Source organism: Saccostrea cucullata, unplaced genomic scaffold, assembly GCF_032062105.1.
Source record: "Saccostrea cucullata isolate Sc308-1 unplaced genomic scaffold, CSIRO_AGI_Scuc_v1 ctg680, whole genome shotgun sequence".
Classification (NCBI taxonomy): domain Eukaryota; kingdom Metazoa; phylum Mollusca; class Bivalvia; order Ostreida; family Ostreidae; genus Saccostrea; species Saccostrea cuccullata.
In genome coordinates this window covers 31,001-55,873 of record NW_026921337.1, presented here as the reverse complement: position 1 = coordinate 55,873, position 24,873 = coordinate 31,001, and the positions used below count along the sequence as shown (strand labels likewise).

General features: G+C 34.7%; 1 protein-coding gene across 1 annotated transcript; it reads left to right on the top strand.

Annotated features, from left to right (window-relative positions):
* Nucleotides 1–35: 35 nt before the first annotated feature.
* Nucleotides 36–23,611, top strand: LOC134259757 (autophagy-related protein 9A-like). Its single transcript, XM_062742360.1, has 21 exons — nt 36–126; nt 2,237–2,411; nt 4,116–4,224; nt 4,998–5,138; nt 7,125–7,260; nt 7,719–7,821; nt 9,382–9,481; nt 9,796–9,845; nt 10,503–10,587; nt 11,004–11,103; nt 11,501–11,541; nt 12,435–12,497; nt 12,995–13,069; nt 18,457–18,566; nt 19,662–19,702; nt 19,939–20,073; nt 20,675–20,863; nt 21,467–21,565; nt 21,691–21,757; nt 22,238–22,362; nt 23,086–23,611. Exons 2-21 carry the CDS (start codon nt 2,294–2,296, stop codon nt 23,581–23,583), a joined length of 2,385 nt encoding a protein of 794 aa, XP_062598344.1. The 5' UTR covers nt 36–126; nt 2,237–2,293; the 3' UTR covers nt 23,584–23,611.
* Nucleotides 23,612–24,873: the final 1,262 nt, after the last annotated feature.

Below are 24,873 nucleotides of genomic sequence, written 5' to 3'. Positions count from 1 at the left end.
GTCACTGATTCGAGTTTTAGTCATCTCTATTTATAAAACTTTTCAATGACGTTGATTTGTTTTGCTTTTTATGGTGTAAGACGTCAGAAAAATAGTTTGTTTTGATTGAAAAAAAACGAAGAATTGGTGAGTTTATGGGCACATTTTTTAAGTTTTTTTGTGGATATAGATATAACTCTGAAATAGTTTGTGATATATACGTTGTAGTTTGTACACTAGCCGAACAAGAAACGAGGAGAATTGTCATTGCTCAGCAGACGTTCTTGTCAATATTTTTATTTATACAAATCCGTTTATCAGCTGCTTTTATTAATCCGTTGTACATGTAGATATATATTATTTTCTATTCAGAAATACGCATCATGTATGGACACTCGATATCCCCTGTACATTAAACATGGCTGCATGTGTCAAAATTAAAAAATAATTTCATCTGTTTGGCAAATGAATAATTTACTTCACACAATGTGATCAGTGATGAATCATGAGCAAACTAAGTTTAATTGAAATACTTAAAAATCCTCAGCTGAAATTTTGCAATAATTATTGGATGTAACTGTTTTGGGGCCTGCCACTTCTGAATCACCACACAACAAAATTTCTAATGAAGGGACAATTGTAGCACAATGAGGTCTTCCTAACAATTTTCAATCTCAAAAGTATTTTATTCTAGCAATTCTTTTTTCTTTTGGACTATTAACCTTGCCCTTTCTGCCCATGGTTTGTTTGGTTTACAGTCAACTCGTACACAAACTGTCTCGTACACGAACCGAGTCGTACACAAAAAGTCAGCTCGTACACAAGTCAAAAGTCAACTCGTACACAAACTGATGTCATTTGTACATAGTTCCCTATGTGATTTAATGTATAGTTTTTCTCAGTGTTAAGAAATTGAGGAGTGAACTTGTACACAAAGGGTTTTTTTTTGTACATTTTAATCTTTTTATGCCGCTGATGCTGATTTTACCTATACCTTATGCGCAGATTGGGTTTTTTTTATTATAAGGTTTTTTGCGACGTAAATCTTGGGCGTCAACTCATACACATTTTTCGTTATTTAAATATACATTTATTTGATACATAAATGAGAAGTCCCGTTTTTTTTTATTCTGTAAATTTAATTGTAAATTAAAATATCTTATTAAACAACATAATCAGATCGATTCAATATAATTGAATTTGATTTAAACATCACCACAAGATAATATGTGAATTTTACATTTTAAAATTATAGTCTTCGGCTTTTATGCAAGTAATATGTGGATATAAATATAACTTAATTTAGGTAAGAAATTTAGAAATTTTATGGCACCATAACGTATACCATTATTCAATGTAGACAGTAAATACGATCGAAATACATCGTAAGATTTTTATGCCAATATGGTATATCATATCATTGCATACAATTTAAAAAAAAAAACTTATCAAATTAAAAACAAAGAAGCTTTTTTTTTTTTTACTATAGACAGTTTTACGGCAGGATAAACACTTCTCTCACACCATGGGGAAGATAAAGAAATGAAGAAATTGGGACCAAATTAGGAGTATTTCGTAATTAGCGTTTGTCACAAATCAAAGAAACCGCCGCGCTTGTGTTAGTTTAACAATAATTGTTTATACACATGTATTACCAATAAGAGAAGCCACGGTCAATTTCAAATGTTATAAAACCACAAAGGTATTCGTGAAAAAATCTAAAAATTTAACACTTCTCCTTGTCCATATTTCATTTTTTCTAGATTATACATTATTTATATAAAAATAATTCTTAACTATTGTAAATAAAACGTTGTGTACGAGTTGACTTCTGATTTGTGTACGAGCTGACTTCTGATTTGTGTACGAGTTGACTTTTTGTGTACGACTTGGTTTGTGTACGAGACGGTTTGTGTACGAGTTGACTGGACACCGTTTGTTTTGATATTGTATCTGATGAAAATTAATAAACAACACACCTGAATAGATATTACATCTACATGATAACATCACAATTCACAGATGGCTGCATGGTTATTTTAATCAATAGCAAAAACTGTAAATTGCATCATTAAAAATGCATATTACTAAAGTGAAAATCATGATTGAAGTTCTTGGTAATTGCAAATAGGGTAAAGACTAATGCTATTTTAACGAATACTTTTTGAATGACTCTGTACCTTCTTCCCAATTGTTTTTCATTATAGTCACGATACCCTCACCTCCAAAAATATATTTTAGAAATCATTTTCTACAGGTTCATAGGGCTGTCTTAAGGCAATGTAAGTCAGATTTGGCATGGTTTGATAGACAGATGGCAGACTACCAGACACAGTATCAACCCCTGGGGTCAGGGGAGGAGGATACAGACGAGAATGATGCCCCTCCTAACGAGGCTGCCAACTTGATGATTCATGTGGTCCCAGAAAGCAGTATGTATCCGTTAATACTGGACTGGTTAACAATGTAAATAGGAAAGTGAAAGTCATGCGCAATTTAACTGCATGTATTTTTTGAACATTTTTAGCTCTACTGGTCAGAGACCAGAAGAGCTTATGCGATAGTAATGCGTCCGGCGTTTTGTCTGTCTGTTTGATATTTTATGTCCGTCTGTCTGTAAACAATTTTTCAAAACGCTACTCCTCCTACAATTTTAGTCTGATTTCAATATTACTTGGCACACAATTAGACTACACTAAGATACATAGAATAGTGCATCGGTTTTTGATTTCGATGAACGGTGTTGCCATGGTTACTAAAAATAGAATTTTCTGTGAAATTCCTTTAAAACGCTACTCCTTCTACAGTTTTTGTCTGATTTCAATATAACTTGGCACACAAGTAGACTACACTAAGATACATAGAATAGTGCATCGGTTTTTGATTTCGATGAACGGTGTTGCCATGGTTACTAAAAATAGAATTTTCTGTGAAATTCCTTTAAAACGCTACTCCTTCTACAGTTTTGGTCTGATTTCAATATAACTTGGCACACAAGTAGACTACGCTAAGATACATAGAATAGTGCATCGGTTTTTGATTTCGATGAATGGTGTTGCCATGGTTACTAAAAATAGAATTTTCTGTGAAATTCCTTCAAAATGCTACTCCTTCTACAGTTTTTGTCTGATTTCAATATAACTTGGCACAGAAGTAGAATACACTAAGATACATAGAATAGTGCATCGGTTTTTAATTTCGATGAACGGTGTTGCCATGGTTACTAAAAATAGAATTTTCTGTGAAATTCCTTAAAAACGCTACTCTTTCTACAGTTTTTGTCTGATTTCAGTATAACTTGGTACACAAGTAGACTACACTAAGATACATAGAATAGTGCATCGGTTTTTGATTTCAATGAACGGTGTTGCCATGCTTACAAAAAATAGAATTTTCTATGAAATTCCTTTAAAACGCTACTCCTTCTACAGTTTTGGTCTGATTTCAATATAACTTGGCACACAAGTAGACTACACTAAGATACATAGAATAGTGCATCGGTTTTTAATTTCGATGAACGGTGTTGCCATGGTTATTGAAAATAGAATTTTCTGTGAAATTCCTTAAAAACGCTACTCTTTCTACAGTTTTTGTCTAATTTCAGTATAACTTGGTACACAAGTAGACTACACTAAGATACATAGAATAGTGCATCGGTTTTTGATTTCGGTGAACGGTGTTGCCATGGTTACTAAAAATAGAATTCTACAGTTTTGGTCTGATTTCAAAATAAGTTGGCACACAAGTAGACTACACAAAGATACATAAAATAGTGCAATGGTTTTTGATAAGTACAAACCAGTAGAGCTACAGTCTCGACAGAGACTTCTGGTTGTATTACATGACTGTGCAATCTGTTTGATGACCATTAATAGATATCTAATTAAATATGTAGTGTATAAATATAATCATGTATTATATTTACACATTCACAAAATGTGAGTTAGAATAATAAATCATATTATTTCTTGGAATTTTCATCCAATTGAAAAGAAGCTTATTTGAGAGAATCCCTGGTTTAAGAAATATGTCACATAAATTACAATGACTATGATTTTCTTATTCATCAATTTCATCTTTTGATTATTTGGTATTAAAATTGAGATCGTCATTTGATACATCTCTCTTTTTTTAAGCTCGATGGAACCACATAGAAAATCTGGATGAATTCTTCACTCGTGTTTACCAATATCACCAGAGAGGGGGGTTTATGTGTATGATGCTCAGTGATATTCTCCAGCTTGTGTAAGTGCAGCCTTCTTATACATGTATGTGGAAACATTTAAAACTATTCAGCCATAGAAACTGTTTAAATATTAGGTCACATACTGCTAAATAAACTTCAACAGTGGTTTTATTATAAAACATGTAAATGGAAGATTATCTAAGTTTCTATTGCACAGACCCAGACTTGACACAAAGCATGTTTATATTCCATATTATTTGGATAATAGGTATAGATAGAATTCTTCACTACTCCTCCAAAACATTAGAGGTGGGATCAGGTGTCATGGAGGATTGAGCATCCCCTGCTGACAGGTCACACCTGCTGTTGTTGCTCCATGTCATGATTGGGGAATAACGGAAAAATCTTTTGTCAATTTAGTGTATAAATAATGGACTAACAATGAGTTTGAAAAAATGTCAGTCAGCATTTGACTCAATGATATATTGTATTTGCCGACAAGGTCATTTTATCAATCATAGAATGATGAGTTTAAATGAGACTACTGAAATTCTTGTTCCATCAACTTGTTTGTAAATAATTTACCTCGTTTTAGAAACTGTTCATACGTAGAGCATGCTCTTGTTTATCGAATCAACTGAGAGTGAGAGGTATAAAATCTGAATGCAGGTGATGAAGATATACATGTATTGCTGCATAAATAAGCGAAGTTGACGATTGTAAAGTTATCATGTTTATAGTAGAGCTTGGTTGTAAGACATAGCTTTCAAAAATTTGATTGCGTTCCCACATTAACAAGCTTAATAACTAAGACTTTTTTTCTGTTCTTCAGACAATTCCTCTTTGTGATAGGATTTTCTACATTTCTGTTGGAGTGTGTGAATTATGACATTCTTTTTGCTAATTCCAAGAATGACACACACAAAGTCACCATTCCAGAGGCTGTCACACCATTTAATCAGTGTGTAAAACAGTAAGTCTTATATTCCTAAACTTTTTGTTTGATGCCTATGTATATCAGTAGTATTGTATTTGTTACTTAACAGTAAATAAATTAGTCTGCAGTATGTGTGTGAGGACCGGTAAGGTGACAATATCAATAAACTTCTTAGTAATATCTACACTTTATATTTTGCTAAAATCCCCATGTTCCCTATCATGAGGTCATCATTTTTAGCTCTACTGGTCAGAGACCAGAAGAGCTTATGCGATAGTATGGTGTCCCTGTCTGTCTGTCCGTCTATCTGTAAACAATTTTTCAAAACGCTACTCCTCCTACAATTTAAGTCTGATTTCAATATAACTTGGCACACAAGTAGACTACACTAAGATACATGAAATAGTGCTTCGGTTTTTGATTTCGATGAACGGTGTTGCCATGGTTACTAAAAATAGAATTTTCTGAGAAATTCCTTTAAAACGCTACTTCTTCTACAGTTTTGGTCTGATTTCAATATTTCTTGGCACACAAGTAGACTACACTAAGATACATAAAATAGTGCATTGGTTTTTGATTTCAATGAACGATGTTGCCATGGTTACTAAAAATAGAATTTTCTGAGAAATTCCTTTAAAACGCTCCTCCTTCTACAGTTTTAGTCTCATTTCAATATCACATGGCACACAAGTAGACTACATTAAGATACATAAAATAGTGCATCTGTTTTTGATTTCGATAAGCGGTGTTGCCATGGTTACTAAAAATAGAATTTTCTGTGAAATTCCTTTAAAACGCTACTCCTTCTACAGTTTTTGTCTCATTTCAATATCACATGGCACACAAGTAGACTACACTAAGATGCATAAAATAGTGCATCGGTTTTTGATTTCGATGAGCGGTGTTGCAATGGTTACTAAAAATAGAATTTTCTGTGAAATTCCTTTAAAACGCTACTCCTTCTAAAGTTTTGGTCTGATTTCAATATTACTTGGCACACAGGTAGACTACACTAAGATACATAAAATTGTGCATCGGTTTTTGATTTCGATGAACGATGTTGCCGTGGTTACTAAAAATAGAATTTTCTAAGAAATTCCTTTAAAACGCTACTCCTTCTACAGTTTTAGTCTCATTTCAATATCACTTGGCACACAAGTAGACTACACTAAGATACATAAAATAGTGCATCGGTTTTTGATTTCGATGAACGATGTTGCCATGGTTACTAAAAATAGAATTTTCTGTGAAATTCCTTTAAAACGCTACTCCTTCTACAGTTTTAGTCTCATTTCAATATCACTTGGCACACAAGTAGACTACACTAAGATACATAAAATAGTGCATCGGTTTTTGATTTCGATGAGCGGTGTTGCAATGGTTACTAAAGGTAGAATTTTCTGAGAAATTCCTTTAAAACACTACTCCTTCTACAATTTTGGTCTGATTTCATTATCACTTGGCACACAAGTAAACTACATTAATTTACATATAATAGTGCATCGGTATTTGATTTAAATGAACGGTGTTGCCATGGTTACTAAAAGTAGAATTTTCTGTGGAATTCCTTTAAAATGCTACTCCTTCTACAGTTTTGGTCTGATTTCAATATAACTTATCACATATGTAGACTACACTAAGATACATACCAGGGTAATTCTGTGCATCAGTTTTTGATCAGTACAAACCAGTACTGTGACAGAGACTTCTGGGAAAGAAAAAAAAGTTACCCAAACTTGAAAATCCTATTGTTGGGGTGGGGGTTAGGTCAAGTCTTCTACATTCAACTTTACTTCATGCATTACCATATTTCCCTTATTTGAGACATGTTAAAAAAATTACTACAGTTCTCTGCAACAAATAGTGGGGGCTTAAAATGATCACTTTCATGAGTTAATGGATATGTGAAGTAAAGAAATTGGGTTTGAGACACTCTCAACTTCCTCATAGTGTTTGCCTGGAAATACATTTATGTATGAAAATGACTTACTATCAACACTTTGACATTTATATTCACTACAGGTTTGACTTTGGGATTGTTTTCTGTCTGCTGGTGGCCATAGCCTTCTGGTTTTTCCGTACACTTAAAGTTCTCTACAACATCTTTAAGTACTGGGAAATTCGTTCTTTCTATCTTACAGCATTACACATATGTACTGTAAGTAAAAAAAAATTGATAGTGATAATTATGCATAACTACAAGCTTCTGCAATACCTGATTTGATTGTAATGAGATCATTCAAATTTTTAATAGTGAACCTTGAAAAGGATAATCTAACCATTCTAACCATTGATCCAGAAATGACAAAAATTGACAAAAAAACATCCACAAGTTACATGAGTTATGAATTAATGTTTGTTAATATATTGCATTCTGGCCAATGACATTGAATCCTCTCAAGAAGTAAGATTAACAAAAAATTGGCCTTGTAATGAAAATGAGTTACATGTATTTGTTTGTTTTGGGTTAAGAGGGAAACGGATAAAAACTGGGGTCTGTTTCTTGATGAACTTTGTGAAGGTCTCTCATGAAATTAATTAATTAGCCTATCTTAACTTAAAAATTTAAGGAAAAAGTAAATCTGAAGAAAGCTTATTTCTGAGAGCTCATTGTAGACTGATTTGACAAACATGACTTGGCATGAAGTCCAAAGACGTTTATTGGAGGTTCAGAAAGAGCAGCAGATGTGTATCCACAAACAGGAGCTCACAGAACTAGGTAGAGTATTGACTGTAAACTGTCATCCATAAACAGGAGCTCACAGAACTAGGTAGAGTATTGACTGTAAATTGTCATCCACAGACAGGGGCTCACTGAACTAAGTAGAGTATTGACTGTAAACTGTCATCCACAAACAGGGGCTCACTGAACTAGGTTGAGTATTGACTGTAAACTGTCATCCACAAACAGGGGCTCACTGAACTAGGTAGAGTATTGACTGTAAACTGTCATCCACAAACAGGAGCTCACAGAACTAGGTAGAGTATTGACTGTAAACTGTCATCCACAAACAGGGGCTCACTGAACTAAGTAGAGTATTGACTGTAAACTGTCATCCACAAACAGGGGCTCACTGAACTAGGTTGAGTATTGACTGTAAACTGTCATCCACAAACAGGGGCTCACTGAACTAAGTAGAGTATTGACTGTAAACTGTCATCCACAAACAGGGGCTCACTGAACTAGGTAGAGTATTGACTGTAAATTGTCATCCACAAACAGGTGCTCACTGAACTAGGTAGAGTATTGACTGTAAACTGTCATCCACAAACAGGGGCTCACTGAACTAGGTTGAGTATTGACTGTAAATTGTCATCCACAAACAGGAGCTCACCAAACTAAGTAGAGTATTGACTGTAAACTGTCATCCACAAACAGGTGCTTACAGAACTAGGTAGAGTATTGACTGTAAACTGTCATCCACAAGCAGGAGTATTGACTCACAGAACTAGGTAGTCTAGAGTATTGACTGTAAATTATCATCCACAAACAGGGGCTCACTGAACTAGGTAGAGTATTGACTGTAAACTGTCATCCACAAACAGGTGCTCACCAAAATAGGTAGTGTATTGACTGTAAACTGTCATCCACAAACAGGTGCTCACTAAACTAGGTAGAATATTGACTGTAAACTGTCTTCCACAAACAGGTGCTTACAGAACTAGGTAGAGTATTGACTGTAAACTGTCATCCACAAACAGGAGTATTGACTGTAATTGAACAATATTTATACCCCCCGCTTGAAAAGTGGGAGGTTATACTGTAATCAGTATGTCTGTCCGTCCGTCTGTATGTCTGTCTAGCTGTACGTACGTCCATCCATCCATCTGTTACGCTTTAGGGTACCCATCTCTTATCCGCAACTCCTCTTATACCACTGAGTGAAATTTAATGAAACTTTCACAGAATCTTTATTACATATTGCCATTGTGCACCTCCTATTTTACTTTTTGATCCGACACATATTTTGGGTTTCCCAGCCACAGCAAAACATGGATTATGTCATCAGTTATAACCATATGGGGGGGGGGGTATCATTTAGTGAGCTCATTGCTCACAGTACCTCTAGTTGACTCAGGTATCATGCTGTGGCAAGGCACTTTATTTTTCCCAGGTACACACCTCTGACCTGAATCTTTGTACAGTTTACTTTGTCTTACTGTACCGTATGTTTAAAAAGTCTTGACGGAATATATGATCTCTAGATGTAGAATGATTTTTTTCATTATAATACTGAATTTAAACTGAAATAATATTAGATTTTTCATGTTTTTGTAGATATATATCACAGGATTCTTAGGTTTAAGAATTATATGATCGCCATGGAAAGAAAATCTCTGCTTCCACTTAAACATGACATACCTTTCATTGGAGACTGGTAAGTAAAAAAAAATAAGTACCGGTATTATGATGCATAAAAAACTTGGTCTTTAAATGCCAGAATAACATTTCTGACCCGTTTCCCCCCAAAAAAATTTCACTGTGGTGTAGACTAACTTTAAAGGGATGGTGTCTACAGAAATAAGTTTTTTGCTCAAGGCTGTTCCAGAGTAGCTGTGTAAATATGATTTCTGGATTGAACTAGAACAGTTGATGTATAATATGCAATCTTGAAAATTTGTTTTGATGAAAGAGGAAAAAAGTGATTGGGATAAAGACAACTTACATTCATTTTTTTTTCTTTTCTTTCAGTGCCTTCTATAGCATTGGATTAAAATACAACCTGGACTTTATACTCTTCTGTAAGTAAACTTCACTACAGAGCACTATACTTCACTATGTAAGTAAATTATTCTCATACACTGCTGTACAGTAAAGTTCATCTTTTCAGTTGAAGTAAACTCTCATTTCCTCTTTGGCCTAATTGATTTATTGGTTATTGCTAAATGCCCAATATGCAGGATTTCAGACATATTGTGGTGATATGTGGCCCTATCATGGCTGTGTAATGAATGCCCTAATTAAGAGTGACTAGTTATTTACTACCTGAGATTGTGATGTAACCTTGACCAAAGGTCATTTGTTCAAGGTTTTCTTCATGATAATATATATTTCCTCTTCAGTCCATAAATCTCTAATGGAAATGTATATTTTAAGTTCATGCATACTGAATACAAAGATTATTTTATGATCAGTGGTGTGTCAGGACATTAAACCAATGTTTTTTAGCTACTTCAAGTTTTTTTCCCTGTTTCATATTCTTTTGTAATGGATAACATTGGAAGATGATTTTTGCACAAAGACCTCTGTTTAGCAGAGACTGTTATAGGACCTTGGCCCAAAAGGTCTAAATGTTCAAGGTCACTGGCTTAAGTGTATAACCTGAGTCTGTCTGTAGAAATGACCACTCTTTGGTTGTATGAGATTATTAAAAACATCTTGTTTTGTTTCTGATCTAGGGGGACCCTGGTCACCTTTTGAAAATTATTGGAAATTAAAAGATGAATACAAAATTTATCACAGGAGAAAACAATTAGCAGAGGAGTAAGTATAGAATGGTGAGAGAGAGAGAGAGGGGGGGGGAAGAGAAAGGGGACAGATTTTATCATAAAACAATACATTTCATAAAGGTTTCCAGATTTTTAAGTACTTTCTGCTTTAGCATTAAGTACCAAAATTATATGAAATAAACTTTTCCTTTGCACACCTCATAAGTAATCAAAAAGTGAATTTATGTTTTGATACTTCTTGCAACATAACACCCAGTGTAGTAGAAAATTAATCTGTTACATGTATACTCATAAAAAAAATAGTATTTTGTTGATTGTACTCTGGGTCAGATGTTAAAAAAACCCATAAATTTTAGGGATCTTAGTTTTAGATTATAAAATTAAGGTTAAAGATACAAATTAAATCTAGGTCATGTATTAGAATTGAAATAAAGTTTTTTCTGCTTTCAGCTTGTCAAAAAAGATCCTTTGGATTGGAATCGCTAATTTTGCTTTGAGTCCCCTGATTCTCATGTGGCAGATACTCTACTCATTCTTCCGATATGCTGATGTAAGTAACAATTGTACCATATCTTTTCAGGACATTTTTATATTTTAAAAAATTATAACCTTCAAAAACCTTTTTCATTGACCTAAGAGATTGCGAAGCAGGGTCATTGTTAATTTCCTCAAATGTCCATTTCATTAAAATTTATCTATTACAATCAGCATTTTTTTTACTGTAAATCAGTAAATTTTCATGACACCTTATTTTATTTGCTCCTATTTAATTTAAATAACTTTTTATTGCTTGCGAAAATTTCACTCTCACACATATTAGAATTCCTTAAGTTTATATAGAGTGATACTTTATTATAGCACACTTCCTTATGTAATTATAGAAAACAAAGTTCTCACAAATGAAAAGTGATTTAAAGTAAATGAATGTAAAATTTTTATCTTTTCAGACTCTTAAAAGAGAACCTTCAATGTTAGGATCAAGAAGATGGTGAGTTTTATCAAGAATTGAATTTGGATAAAATTTAAATTCTTTGTCCTGACAACATGCATACGCTATGGTAATATTCTGCTTTGAGAGCTCAAGTTAACTTAATTTCTATAATTATGCTGATATATCAGTAAAATTACAGAATACAAATACAGATGCAGTTCTAGTATGAAAACTATCATAGAAATGATTTTCTATTACAAAAACCATGAAAAAATGTGGTAAAAATAAAGAAACAAGTTTGACTTTATGGTAGACCTAAATAGATTATTCTGAGTATTAATCTTGAAACTGATTTAAAAGTCATTTAAAGTTTAAAAGGTGAATGGGTATTTTTTTTTTATAATTTATGAATCATATCTGCTCCTCAACATTATTATTATAACAATATATATTTTATATGATAATAAACAATGCCCTCTCTACAAAATAATGAAAGTCCCAAATGTGTACAATGTAGATACAGTCAAACTTCGTTATCTCGAACCTGATGGGACTGAGAAAAAACTTCGAGATATCCAAGGATTCGAGATATCGAAGGTTAAATACTTAGAGAATGTGTGGTTGGGACTTCCAAATCACTTCGATAGAGCCATGGTATTCGAGATATCGGAGTTCGAGACACCGCAGCTCAACTGTACATGAATAGGGTTAAGGTGTCTCTGTGAGGTCATTTAATTACCCAGGATAGATTGAAAATGCTTACATCTGCAAAATCTCTAGCAGCTTCTTTTTTTTCTTTTCTTTTAACTTTTGGAAATCTACCAAACAATCTTTTTCATGTTGTGGAAGTAAAGTTGAAGCAATCTGAACGGGTTTGATAATTTTGTACAAATGTGACCAAGATTTATATTTATCTTATACACATTAATTTAAGAAAAACAAATTTTCAGGTCAAATTATGCAAGGTTGTACCTTCGACATTATAATGAATTGGACCATGAATTTGATGCAAGGTAGGAGACTTATCCTCATAGCAAGTTTCTACTTCATTCTTAAGCTCTAAGTTTCATATTTGAGCTTAAATGCATGAAGTCCAACAGAAAACATCTTTCATTAACAGAACTGTCTTTAATATGATTTCATTGCAGAAGGATCAAGTTAATTATTTGTTCTTAATAGAATGTGACCTTACTGAAATTGTGTTCTTTTTTCTTTAAATTTCTGGATTTAAGACCCAATAATAGTATGTATCATGAAACATTATCTTAAGTTCAGAATTAAGGGCACTCAGACAGAATTTAACAAGGAAATATTTTATCCAAGGGAATAAAATGATCATGAAAAGGATATCATTATGATTTAAAATGAACTAAAATTACATCTTATTGTAAAAAGTAATAACTAGTTCATTTAAATCATTGATTTGGTTTTATTTGGTTTTAATATATCTATGAACAAATTATGATTCATTTTCTTAAATGTTTCAGTACAACATTTTTTTCTTTTACAGGTTAAATAGAAGCTATCGTTTAGCAAACAAATATATGGATATCTTTACTTCACAGCTTATAGTCATACTTGCAAAGTAAGTCTTTTTCTGTTATTAGCTCTTGTTGCCTTTTTCAACACACATTGCTGATTATGATACATGTACCAGCTTATATTGGCAGGATTTCAACTTTATCAACCACATAATGTATCTTAAAAGACAGCCTGTTTAATACAAATTAAGTTTCAACCATTCACTACTGGATGAAAAAATACATTCTGGCACAAAGAGGGTAGATTGGGTGAGATGAGGTGCGGTGTAAATATTAAACTGCCTTTGGACAATATTTTGTACCATTCCTGTATTCATAGTATGGGGTATGAAAGAAAACAAAATGAGCATATACACTCTACACATAGGTTTAATTTGTAAGACACTGTGCCATAAAGTTTGAAACATAATGAAAGGGAAACAGTGGTTATGCAGTTGACCCCAAATTGACCCTGCAAAGGGAAGTAACTATAGTGAATTTGAATGACATCTATATAAGGCCAAAAAAAATTAATTTCTTGGTTCTCAGGCCCTCCCTCATCTCTTCCAAGGGTGCCTCATTGACCCTTTTTATTGCTAAATCAATAAAATAAAAAAAATAAATCACCTCCCTCATCATTTTTTTGGGGTTTTATACAATGTAAAAAGCTGCCTCATCATGTTTTGGGGGCAATAAAAAAGAAAAAAAATGCCTCCCTCCCTCATCATATTTCTTGCAAAAAGGCCTGAGAACCAATGAATTAACTTTGCATGGCCTAATTATCATTTTTAGCTCACCTGAGCCGAAGGCTCAAGTGAGCTTTTCTGATCACATTTTGTCCGTCTGTCTGTCTGTCTAGCTGTCTGTCCGTCTGTAAACTTTTCACATTTTCGACTTCTTCTCAAGAACCGCTGGGCCAATTTCAACCAAACTTTCCACAAAGTATCCTTGGGTGAAGGGGATTCAAGTTTGTTCAAATGAAGGGCCACGCCCTCATTCAAGGGGAGATAATTGGAAATTAATGAAAATTTAATGGTATGTTTTAAAAATCTTCTTCTAAAGAACCACTGGGCCAGGAAAGATGAAACTTATGGGGAAACATCCTCAGGTAGTGTAGATTCAAGTTTGTTCAAATCATGACCCCCGGGGTTGTCCGGGGCCACAATGGCCGACCAAAGTTTTACATAGAAATATATAGGAAAATTCTTTAAAAATCAAAGCCATAATTGATCAGATTTATATGGAAGCATTGTCATGTAGTGTAGATTCAAATTTGTTCAAATGATGACCCCCAGGGGTAGGGCGGGGCCACAATGGCCGACCAAAGTTTAACATAGAAATATGTATGAAAATTCTTTAAAAATCTTCTTCTCAAGAATAGCAAAGCCATAATTGATCATATTTATATGGAAGCATCGTCAGGTAGTGTAGATTCAAGTTTGTTCAAATCATGACCCCCGGGGGTAGGGCGTGGCCACAATGGCCAACCAAAGTTTTACATAGAAATATATGGGGAAAAAACTTCTAAATTCTTCTTCTCAAGAATCACTGGGCCAGAAAAGCTGAAAAAACTTATGTGGAAGCATCTTGGGGTAGTGTAGATTCTAAATTGTTCAAATCATGACCCCTTAGGGTAGGACAGGGGCCACAATGGGGAACCAAAGTTTTACATAGGAATATATTGGAAAAAAGTTTAAAAATCTTCTTCTCAAGAACCACTCAGCCAGAAAAGCTGAAACTTATGTGGAAGCATCCTGGGGTCCTGTAGATTCTTAATTATACAAATCATAACCCCTGGGGGTAGGGCGGGGCCCCAATAGGGAACCAAAGTTTTACATAGGAATATATTGGAAAAAACTTTTTTAAAAATTCTTCTCTGGAAGTACTGGACCAGAAAAGCTGAAACTTATGTGGAAGCATCCTGGGTTAGTGTAGATTTTAAATTCTTCAAATCATGATCCCCTGGGGTAGGGTGGGGCCACAAAAGAGAATCAAAGTTTTACATAGAAATATATAGGGAAAATCTTTAAAAATCTTCTCAAGAACCACTGGCTAAGAAAAGCTGAAACTTATGTGGAAGCATCTTGGGGTAGTGTAGATTCTAAATTGTTCAAATCATGACCCCCGGGGGTAGGGCAGGGCCACAATAGGGAATCAAAGTTTAAAATAGAAATATATGGGGAAAAAACTTCTAAATTCTTCTTCTCAAGAACCACTGGGCCAGAAAAGCTGAAACTTATGTGGAAGCATCTTGGTGTAGTGTAGATTCTAAATTGTTCAAATCATGACCCCTTAGGGTAGGACGGGGCCACAGTGGGGAACCAAAGTTTTACATAGGAATATATTGGAAAAAAGTTTAAAAATCTTCTTCTCAAGAACCACTGAGCCAGAAAAGCTGAAACTTATGTGGAAGCATCCTGGGGTTGTGTAGATTCTTAATTGTACAAATCATAACCCCTGGGGGTAGGGCGGGGCCCCAATAGGGAATCAAAGTTTTACATAGAAATATGTAGGAGAAAATTTTTAAATTCTTCTTCTCAAGAACCACTGGGCCAGAAAAGCTGAAACTTAAGTGGAAGCATCCTGGGGTCATGTAGATTCTTAATTATACAAATCATAACCCCTGGGGGTAGGGCGGGGCTCCAATAGGGAACCAAAGTTTTACATAGAAATATGTAGGGAAAAACTTTTTTAAAAATCCTTCTCAGGAAGTACTGGGCCACAAAAGCTGAAACTTATGTGGAAGCATCCTGGGGTTGTGTATATTTTAAACTTTTCAAATCATGATCCCCTGGGGTAGGGCGGGGCCACAAAAGGGAATCAAAGTTTTACATAGAAATATATAGGGAAAAAACTTTAAAAATCTTCTTCTCAAGAACCACTGAGCCAGAAAAGCTGAAACTTATATGGAAGCATTCTGGGGTAGTGTAGATTTTAAATTGTTCAAATCATGACCTCCGGGGGTAGGGTGGGGCCACATTAGGGAATCAAAGTTTCACATAGAAATTTGTTGCAAAAAACTTTTAAAATCTTCTTCTCAAGAACCACTGGGCCAGAAAAGCTGAAACTTATGTGGAAGCATCCTGGGGTCGTGTAGATTCTTAATTATACAAATCATAACCCCTGGGGGTAGGGCAGGGCTCCAATAGGGAACCAAAGTTTTACATAGAAATATGTAGGAAAAAACTTTTTTAAAAAATCCTTCTCAGGAAGTACTAGACCACAAAAGCTGAAACTTATGTGGAAGCATCCTGGGGTAGTGTATATTTTAAACTTTTCAAATCATGATCCCCTGGGGTAGGGCGGGGCCACAAAAGGGAATCAAAGTTTTACATAAAAATATATAGGGAAAAAACTTTAAAAATCTTCTTCTCAAGAACCACTGAGCCAGAAAAGCTGAAACTTATATGGTACATGTAGTATCTATTATAGTGTAGATTTTAAATTGTTCAAATCATGACCCCCGGGGGTAGGGCGGGGCCCCAATAGGGAACCAAAGTTTTACATAGGAATATATTGGAAAAAACTTTAAAAATCTTCTTCTCAAGAACCACTGGGCCAAAAAAGCTGAAACTTATGTGGAAGCATCTTGAGGTAGTGTAGATTCTAAATTGTTCAAATCATGACCCCTGGGGGTAGGGCAGGGCCACATTAGGGAATCAAAGTTTAAAATAGAAATATATGGGGAAAAAACTTCTAAATTCTTCTTCTCAAGAACCACTGGGCCAGAAAAGCTGAAACTTATGTGGAAGCATCTTGGTGTAGTGTAGATTCTAAATTGTTCAAATCATGACCCCTTAGGGTAGGACGGTGCCACAGTGGGGAACCGAAGTTTTACATAGGAATATATTGGAAAAAAGTTTAAAAATCTTCTTCTCAAGAACCACTGAGCCAGAAAAGCTGAAACTTATGTGGAAGCATCCTGGGGTTGTGTAGATTCTTAATTGTACAAATCATAACCCCTGGGGGTAGGGCGGGGCCCCAATAGGGAATCAAAGTTTTACATAGAAATATGTAGGAAAAAACTTTTAAATTCTTCTTCTCAAGAACCACTGGGCCAGAAAAGCTGAAACTTATGTGGAAGCATCCTGGGGTCATGTAGATTCTTAATTATACAAATCATAACCCCTGGGGGTAGGGCGGGGCTCCAATAGGGAACCAAAGTTTTACATAGAAATATGTAGGGAAAAACTTTTTAAAAAAAATCCTTCTCAGGAAGTACTAGACCACAAAAGCTGAAACTTATGTGGAAGCATCCTGGGGTTGTGTATATTTTAAACTTTTCAAATCATGATCCCCTGGGGTAGGGCGGGGCCACAAAAGGGAATCAAAGTTTTACATAGAAATATATAGGGAAAAAACTTTAAAAATCTTCTTCTCAAGAACCACTGAGCCAGAAAAGCTGAAACTTATATGGAAGCATTCTGGGGTAGTGTAGATTTTAAATTGTTCAAATCATGACCTCCGGGGGTAGGGTGGGGCCACATTAGGGAATCAAAGTTTCACATAGAAATTTGTTGCAAAAAACTTTTAAAATCTTCTTCTCAAGAACCACTGGGCCAGAAAAGCTGAAACTTATGTGGAAGCATCCTGGGGTCGTGTAGATTCTTAATTATACAAATCATAACCCCTGGGGGTAGGGCAGGGCTCCAATAGGGAACCAAAGTTTTACATAGAAATATGTAGGAAAAAACTTTTTAAAAAAATCCTTCTCAGGAAGTACTAGACCACAAAAGCTGAAACTTATGTGGAAGCATCCTGGGGTAGTGTATATTTTAAACTTTTCAAATCATGATCCCCTGGGGTAGGGCGGGGCCACAAAAGGGAATCAAAGTTTTACATAAAAATATATAGGGAAAAAACTTTAAAAATCTTCTTCTCAAGAACCACTGAGCCAGAAAAGCTGAAACTTATATGGAAGCATTCTGGGGTAGTGTAGATTTTAAATTGTTCAAATCATGACCCCCGGGGGTAGGGTGGGGCCACATTAGGGAATCAAAGTTTCACATAGAAATTTGTTGCAAAAAACTTTAAAAATCTTCTTCTCAAGAACCACTGGGCCAGAAAAGCTGAAACTTATGTGGAAGCATCCTGGGGTCATGTAGATTCTAAATTATTCAAATCATGACCCCCGGGGGTAGGGCGGGGCCACAATAAGGAACACAAGTTTTAAATTGAAATATATTGGAAAATACTTTAAAAATCCTCTTCACAGAAACTACTTGGCAAGAAAAGCTGAAACTTATGTGGAAGCATCCGTGTGTAGTGTAGATTTTAAATTGTCCAAATTATGACCAGTGTGGTAGGGTTGGGTCACAATATGTATTACATGTACAAGGGGGGAATTTGGTAAAGAACAGCATGCTCATAGGTACTCAGGTGAGCGATGTGGCCCATGGGCCTCTTGTTTTATTTAGATTTGCATACAATTATTTTTCTCATTTCTTTTCAGAAATGTGGCATTTTTTGCTGGTTCCGTTCTGGCCGTGCTGGTTGTGTTGACGGTGATTGATGAGGATGTTTTGGCTGTGGAGCATATCTTAACTACCATGACAATAGCGGGTATGCTAATCTTACAAATATAACAAACACAAAATTTTATAGACAGTAAAACAGGCTTATAGCAAAGTACCAGGGATATACAATCTGTATCATCAATTCATAAAAATACCTTAAAATAAAACTATAAAAATTTCAATCCCACTAAACATACGAGTATTTATCATTTATACAGTTAGTTCTAAAGCTCCTGAGTACTTCACTGGATGTCAAAGGCAATTGTCAGTTGAATTGTTGTTATATCAAATCTCAGAGTTTGAATGCAAATTGCAAAATTCATTTTTAGCCGGGCTTATTGCTCAAAGAGCAATTGCCGGCTTATGTGATCCTGTTCAAGGCAGGATGTTGACCCCATAGTCGCCATTTTAAAGTTACGTGCAAAAATATAGTTCTTACTCTCAACCGCTTTTGAGATAATACAAACGCTAAATAAAGCAACAAAAATAAAACAAAGTTTTATCTATATAAAATAAACATTAGTAGTAATGACTTTGAAAACTTCATAAGTCAAAGAACATAGTTCATTAGCGTAAGGATTTTTAATAATCAGTGTTACCGTAGTTCTCTACACATACGAGGTAAAGCAGGAGAGGGAACCAGACTGACCTGTTTGTTTACATTCAGCTGCGGTACCAGATTAATTCTGATTCAAAATCGGACCATGGTATTAGGATTGAAAAACTCACTGTCAGTGTCTTATGATTTATATTGATAGTTTTAAAATAATTTTTTCATCAGAATATAAACGTGATTCATGTAAGAAATCCATTCTACTCTGTAAATGAGCCCGGCTCTCTGTACTTCTGAGTACTTTGATTATTAAAGTAATCTGAATCGTCTGGATTTAGAAAAAACAAATTGTTTTCTGATATTATTAATTACAGTACTTTGAGGAATATATACATGTACCTATTTATTCTAAGTCTTTTTCCTAGGCAATTTTTAATTGATTATACTTTTGTAATATATATGTATCTTTATTAATAATGATTTTTAAAAACCTGACACATTCACTTTGATGATGGTAATCTTTGCACTTGTTATCTTATTTTTGAGAAAAAAAATTGAAACTTACAGAAATATAATTTTGTGTTTCAGGATTGATTGTGACAGCTTGTAAAGTTTTCATACCAGATGAGGTTTGTTATGTTTTTAAAAAGACCATCATTGAATTTACTGACAGATACACTGTACATGTAAAGTCCCCATTGTGTATGGATTGTAAATGTTTATAATATATATGTTAAGGTTTGCTGTTCTTCATTCTTGAAACTAATTTTTTGAGAGTTTTGTTCTTGTGGTACAAACATGACAGTTAGAAGGCAATTCATTTGAAATGACTATAATTCAAAGTACAAGCATATTTTCCTTGCAGCATTTAGTGTACTGCCCAGAAATCTTAATGAGAAGCATCTTAGCACACGTCCATTACATGCCACCAGACTGGACTGGAAATGCTCATACTTCCAGAGTTCGCAATGAATTCTCCATCTTTTTTCAGTACAAAGTTGTAAGTTGAATATTATCTTTTTTATGATTTAAGATGTGAAAATAGCAATTTGTTTATCCCAGAATACCTTAAGATTGATAATTTTTACTTATGGAACACCAGTTCAAAATCAAACAATTTTGCAATTTAGCTCTTACTACATATATATGTAAATAGATATGTTAAGTAGATGTATGTAGCTCATGAATATTCCCTGCCACATGGTGGAAAATGCACAATGGAAAGAAATTTTATACATGTACCATTCACATGGTGTAACATTATCAAAAAAATTTTTTGGAAGGCCTTAGGGAGATCAATAATTTTTGGTTTGTTCGTATGTTTAATTTAGTTTGCTTAATTTATAATTTGTTGCACCTTTCAGCAGTGATTTTTTTTCATGCCAGCACCTACTGCAAATATGGTGCCTTAGTTAAATGTATTTATAGTCTCATATGAAGGATAGGTCTCCATGTCTTGCGTTAGGATTTGAACCTGTGACATCCTACCATTGTTGTGCCTCAACTGGCAACTGAAGGGAGAATTAAGATAGATTGTTAAAGTCTATTACTTGTAATTGACACAAAGGCTTATTAATATGCATAACTGATTTTCCTTTCAGGTATATCTCTTTGAAGAACTTTTAAGTCCACTTTTGACACCCTTTGTGCTTTGTTTTTCCTTGCGTCACAAATCTATGGAGATAGTTGACTTTTTCCGTAACTTCACAGTGGACGTGGTCGGCGTGGGGGATGTTTGTTCATTTGCACAGCTTGATGTTAGAAAGAAGGACAATAAACCAGATAATGGGGTAAGCACCATGTCACTGCATGTACAGCCCTTCCTGTTGTCAAAAACCTAACTTGGGAGTCAAAACAAACAGTTAGACCAAAAATAAAGGTTTTTTGATGGGAAAGCCGTGCAGAAAATCTCCATTATGAATAAAAAGTCCCACACTTTATGATATATTTTGATAGAAGAAACATGCATTTGGTCATTAATATGACCTATAGCAGTCTGTTTTGTCCATCAAGATTTCGAAGAATGTACGTGTGGAGGTTAAAATGTAAAAGAAACTGAAATACTGTATACAGGGTTATTTTTGCCCCGTAATATTTTCGCCCTTTCACACTGTAAAACAAATTTGCCCCGTTTTAAATTCGCCCAATCGTGAGTTTTGTTTAAGAAATTATACTGAATTTTTTGTATTCGCCCCTTTTTAAATTCGCCCCAATGAGGGTAGGGTGAAAGGGGCAAAAATAAAACGGGGGCAAAAATTTCCCTGTATACAGTATGTAGATGCCAATAATTTACAAACAATATGCCTAAATCTAAAATGATTGGAATAATTGTGTTCCCTGATCAAAATTCTACTGCAATTGACCGATAGTGATTTATAATTTATTTTGCAAAGGATGATTCCCCAGAGACCTCCACAAGAGCCAACATGTTTACACCAGAGCAGTCCCCGTCACAGGAGGGAAAAATACAGATGTCTCTCATGCATTTCCATGTAAGGTTCCTCATTCTTCCTTTGTTTTATGTTTCATTTATAACATGACATTTTAAAAAAATTAAGAAAAAACAGAGTCTTTGGTACATAACAACACTGGTCTATGTGAATTGTTTTCTTGGCAGTTAACAAATCCAGAATGGAAGCCTCCAAAGGAATGCAGTCTATTCATCAATGATATTAAAGAGCAAGGTAGATATGTTTAATGTATATCATATTGAAGAATTTAGATCTTTTGAGAGTTTATATGCATTACACAGATTGAATCTTACATAGGGTTATGTTTATGAGAAAGGGAATCTTCCTTATTATTTTGAGAATAGTAGGGATGAGAGAGATTGTAGAGTAAAATAACATTACATTTTAAATACATTACACTATGTCAATCATGGTTTTCTAATATGAATTCTTGAAGTAACAATGCCATCATTTATAGTGGTGTTTAGACCCTAACTCGTTCAGACTTGCATGTATCAAGGCCTTATTTGCTGGATGAATATACACTGTACATGTATATATTTGTGTGAATCTGTTTTTGAATAAGATGAGCAGAATCTCAATGCTCATCAAAAATAGAAATTCTTTGAATTTATGTATTTATTGAAACATTGAAGACAAAAATTCTAATACTTGTAACTTTGAGACAAATTAGTTTATTTATTTATTTTACAGCCCAGAGAAACACCACAAACCAAAGTATCTTTCATCCTATGACCCAAAACATGGTGAACTCCTCTCAAGGGTCCCTCACAGGGTATTTGTCTGGATTACAGCCTAGTGGTACCCTAGGATTGGGGGTAAGACTTTCTTCCTATTTTAGTGCATCTTGATCATGTTGGTTGAAGATTAAATTGATCTTTACCTATCATGATTTATCAATGAATACATGTAACAGCCCAGAGAAACACCACAAACCAAAGTATCTTTCATCCTATGACCCAAAACATGGTGAACTCCTCTCAAGGGTCCCTCACAGGGATTGGGGGGGGGGTTGGTTGAAGATTAAATTGATCTTAAAATGAACACTAAATCTCCCCTTGATTAGCAAAATATTCAAATTATTTGGTTTGATCAACATTTATTTGTGTGTTATGTAATGAAAACCAGTGAGACTAGAAAATGAAGACCCAAATTCCTAGAATTACAAGAAGTTTTGATTAATATTCCTTTTTGAATACCTTTCTAAAGAAGTCAAATCTTAATTTCTGAAAAAAAAGTGTTTCATTTTGTTTTGCAAATCATGAAATGTCAGTTACATTGTGTTTTGCATCATTCAGTTCTAAGACTGATCCTGAAGCCAAGATACTGAGAATAGCAAGATTGTCTTGGTTCATTCAGTAATTGAATCATTACTTGTGTACCATGTTTTTTGTTAGGGAGGGGGGTTAAAATTCTGTTAAATGTCTACTTAGGTGAAGAAAAAATAGAAATGCTTTTTACTTTCATTTGGTTTAATTTGAGATATTTTTTTTACTGTCCAGAACAAAAAAGTAAAAATTCTTACTACTTTCATGTTACAGTATACAAGCATGGCATCCAGTATTGCCATACAGAGTGGTGTGTACCCACAATCCACCCAGGTCTCCATGGCACCTGGTACAACCGGCATTCAGCATAAACTGAGAGGAGCTATCTCCACTATAGAAGGACCTCTGGAACAGTCCATTAATGGACCACTAGCTAACATTCAGGGTTCTTCAAGCATGATCAACAGTGGTGGTGGATTTTATTCTATTGGCAGTTCAAAACCCAGTGTGGATGAAGGATCCTTGGAATTACTGTCACATGACATGAGTGTTAGTGCTTTGTATCTACATGACCTTCAGTCTCGCAAACAGCGAGGCCAAGCACAGACTGGGGGGTACGAGAATTTAGAGGACATTCGGGCTAGAGCTCTGTGGCAGAGACCAGAGAGTAACCAGGCTGCAGGACACGCCCTGATGCCGAACATACAGGAGAGAATGGAGGAGGAGGATAAGGAAGGAGAGACATCACAACCTGTCACTAAATCTCTATAGGCTTACTGTTCTGTACTGTCATATGCTTATTGTCAATAATTTACAAGGGTCATATCATGCTTAGTGTCTATGATTTACCAGGATGTATTTTGTTTTTATGCAGTGTAATAAAACCTATAATCCACTGTTATAAGAGTAATTCTAATACATGTAGTTATTCAGTGAATGGACCCATTGAAAGTTCTTTTGGTCACAAGTAAACTTTTCCCCATTATTGGCAGGTCTCCAGATTTAGTGGTCTGTTGTTAATGTACCTTTCACAAATTAAGCTGCTTAACTGGTGGTATATACATTTCAATTTTGTTGAAAAGGAGGGACATGCCCTTTTTAAAGGAGAAATATTCAAAAGTAGTGCAATTATGGTAGGGTCATTAAGGCATTTTCTCATCAAGAACTGAACAGTCATCTATGACGATATTATGGAAGCATCATTATGCGGTGAACAGTTTGTTTTTTCATGCCATGGGAGGGGATGGGGTGGGTGGGTAGTATAACATAAACAAGGATAAATGTTGACTTGCAAGCTTACCTTTTACCAGGGCTAAGGCCCTAGAAGGGATCTAAAGACTTCACATAGGTATTAGGGGTTTCAAAGTAGAGGATCTAGATTTTTCATAAGATGAGGGGATCCGTTTTTACTTTCTATATACATGTACTAGTATATAAAGAGGAATCAAAAAAATAAAATAGAATCCAAGTACCTCACATAGCAATTTAAGATATAAAAGGATCCAAAGATTTCACTAAACTCATTAGTGTTTATTCAAGATTGTAAGAAACATGGCTCTAGTAGTAGGATAGGAGACAGGAAGGGACTGCCCAAAGCTTTTGTCTACAATGGGATGGAAAGGTGTAAACTCTCTCTCTCTCTCTCTCTCTTGCAGAACACCAAATGATCTCTTAGAAATTCTGTGTCATATTACTTCAGTTACTTTTCAGTTTAGTACCCTAGGTTAGCAGAATTGCACAAGATTACCAGATTGAACAATTTTCAACAACCTACACTGTTATTTTCCTGCTGAATAGAGGGACATGAACTGTTTTTGGGATCCCCAGCCTCCATACAAATTGCATGGCCCACAGCTTGAGGACAGGACCCCCCCCCCTCCACTGATATAGACCCCCAGGCCTTTTCGACTTTTTACACGTATTAAATTAAATATGGATGACACATTTGTGATAAAATCTTTTCTATCAATTCAGAAAATTTGCTTAAACATTTTATAAAAATTTCTACCCATTCTACATGCTCTATATATATATATAAGTAACCGTGCTGATTGTTATATA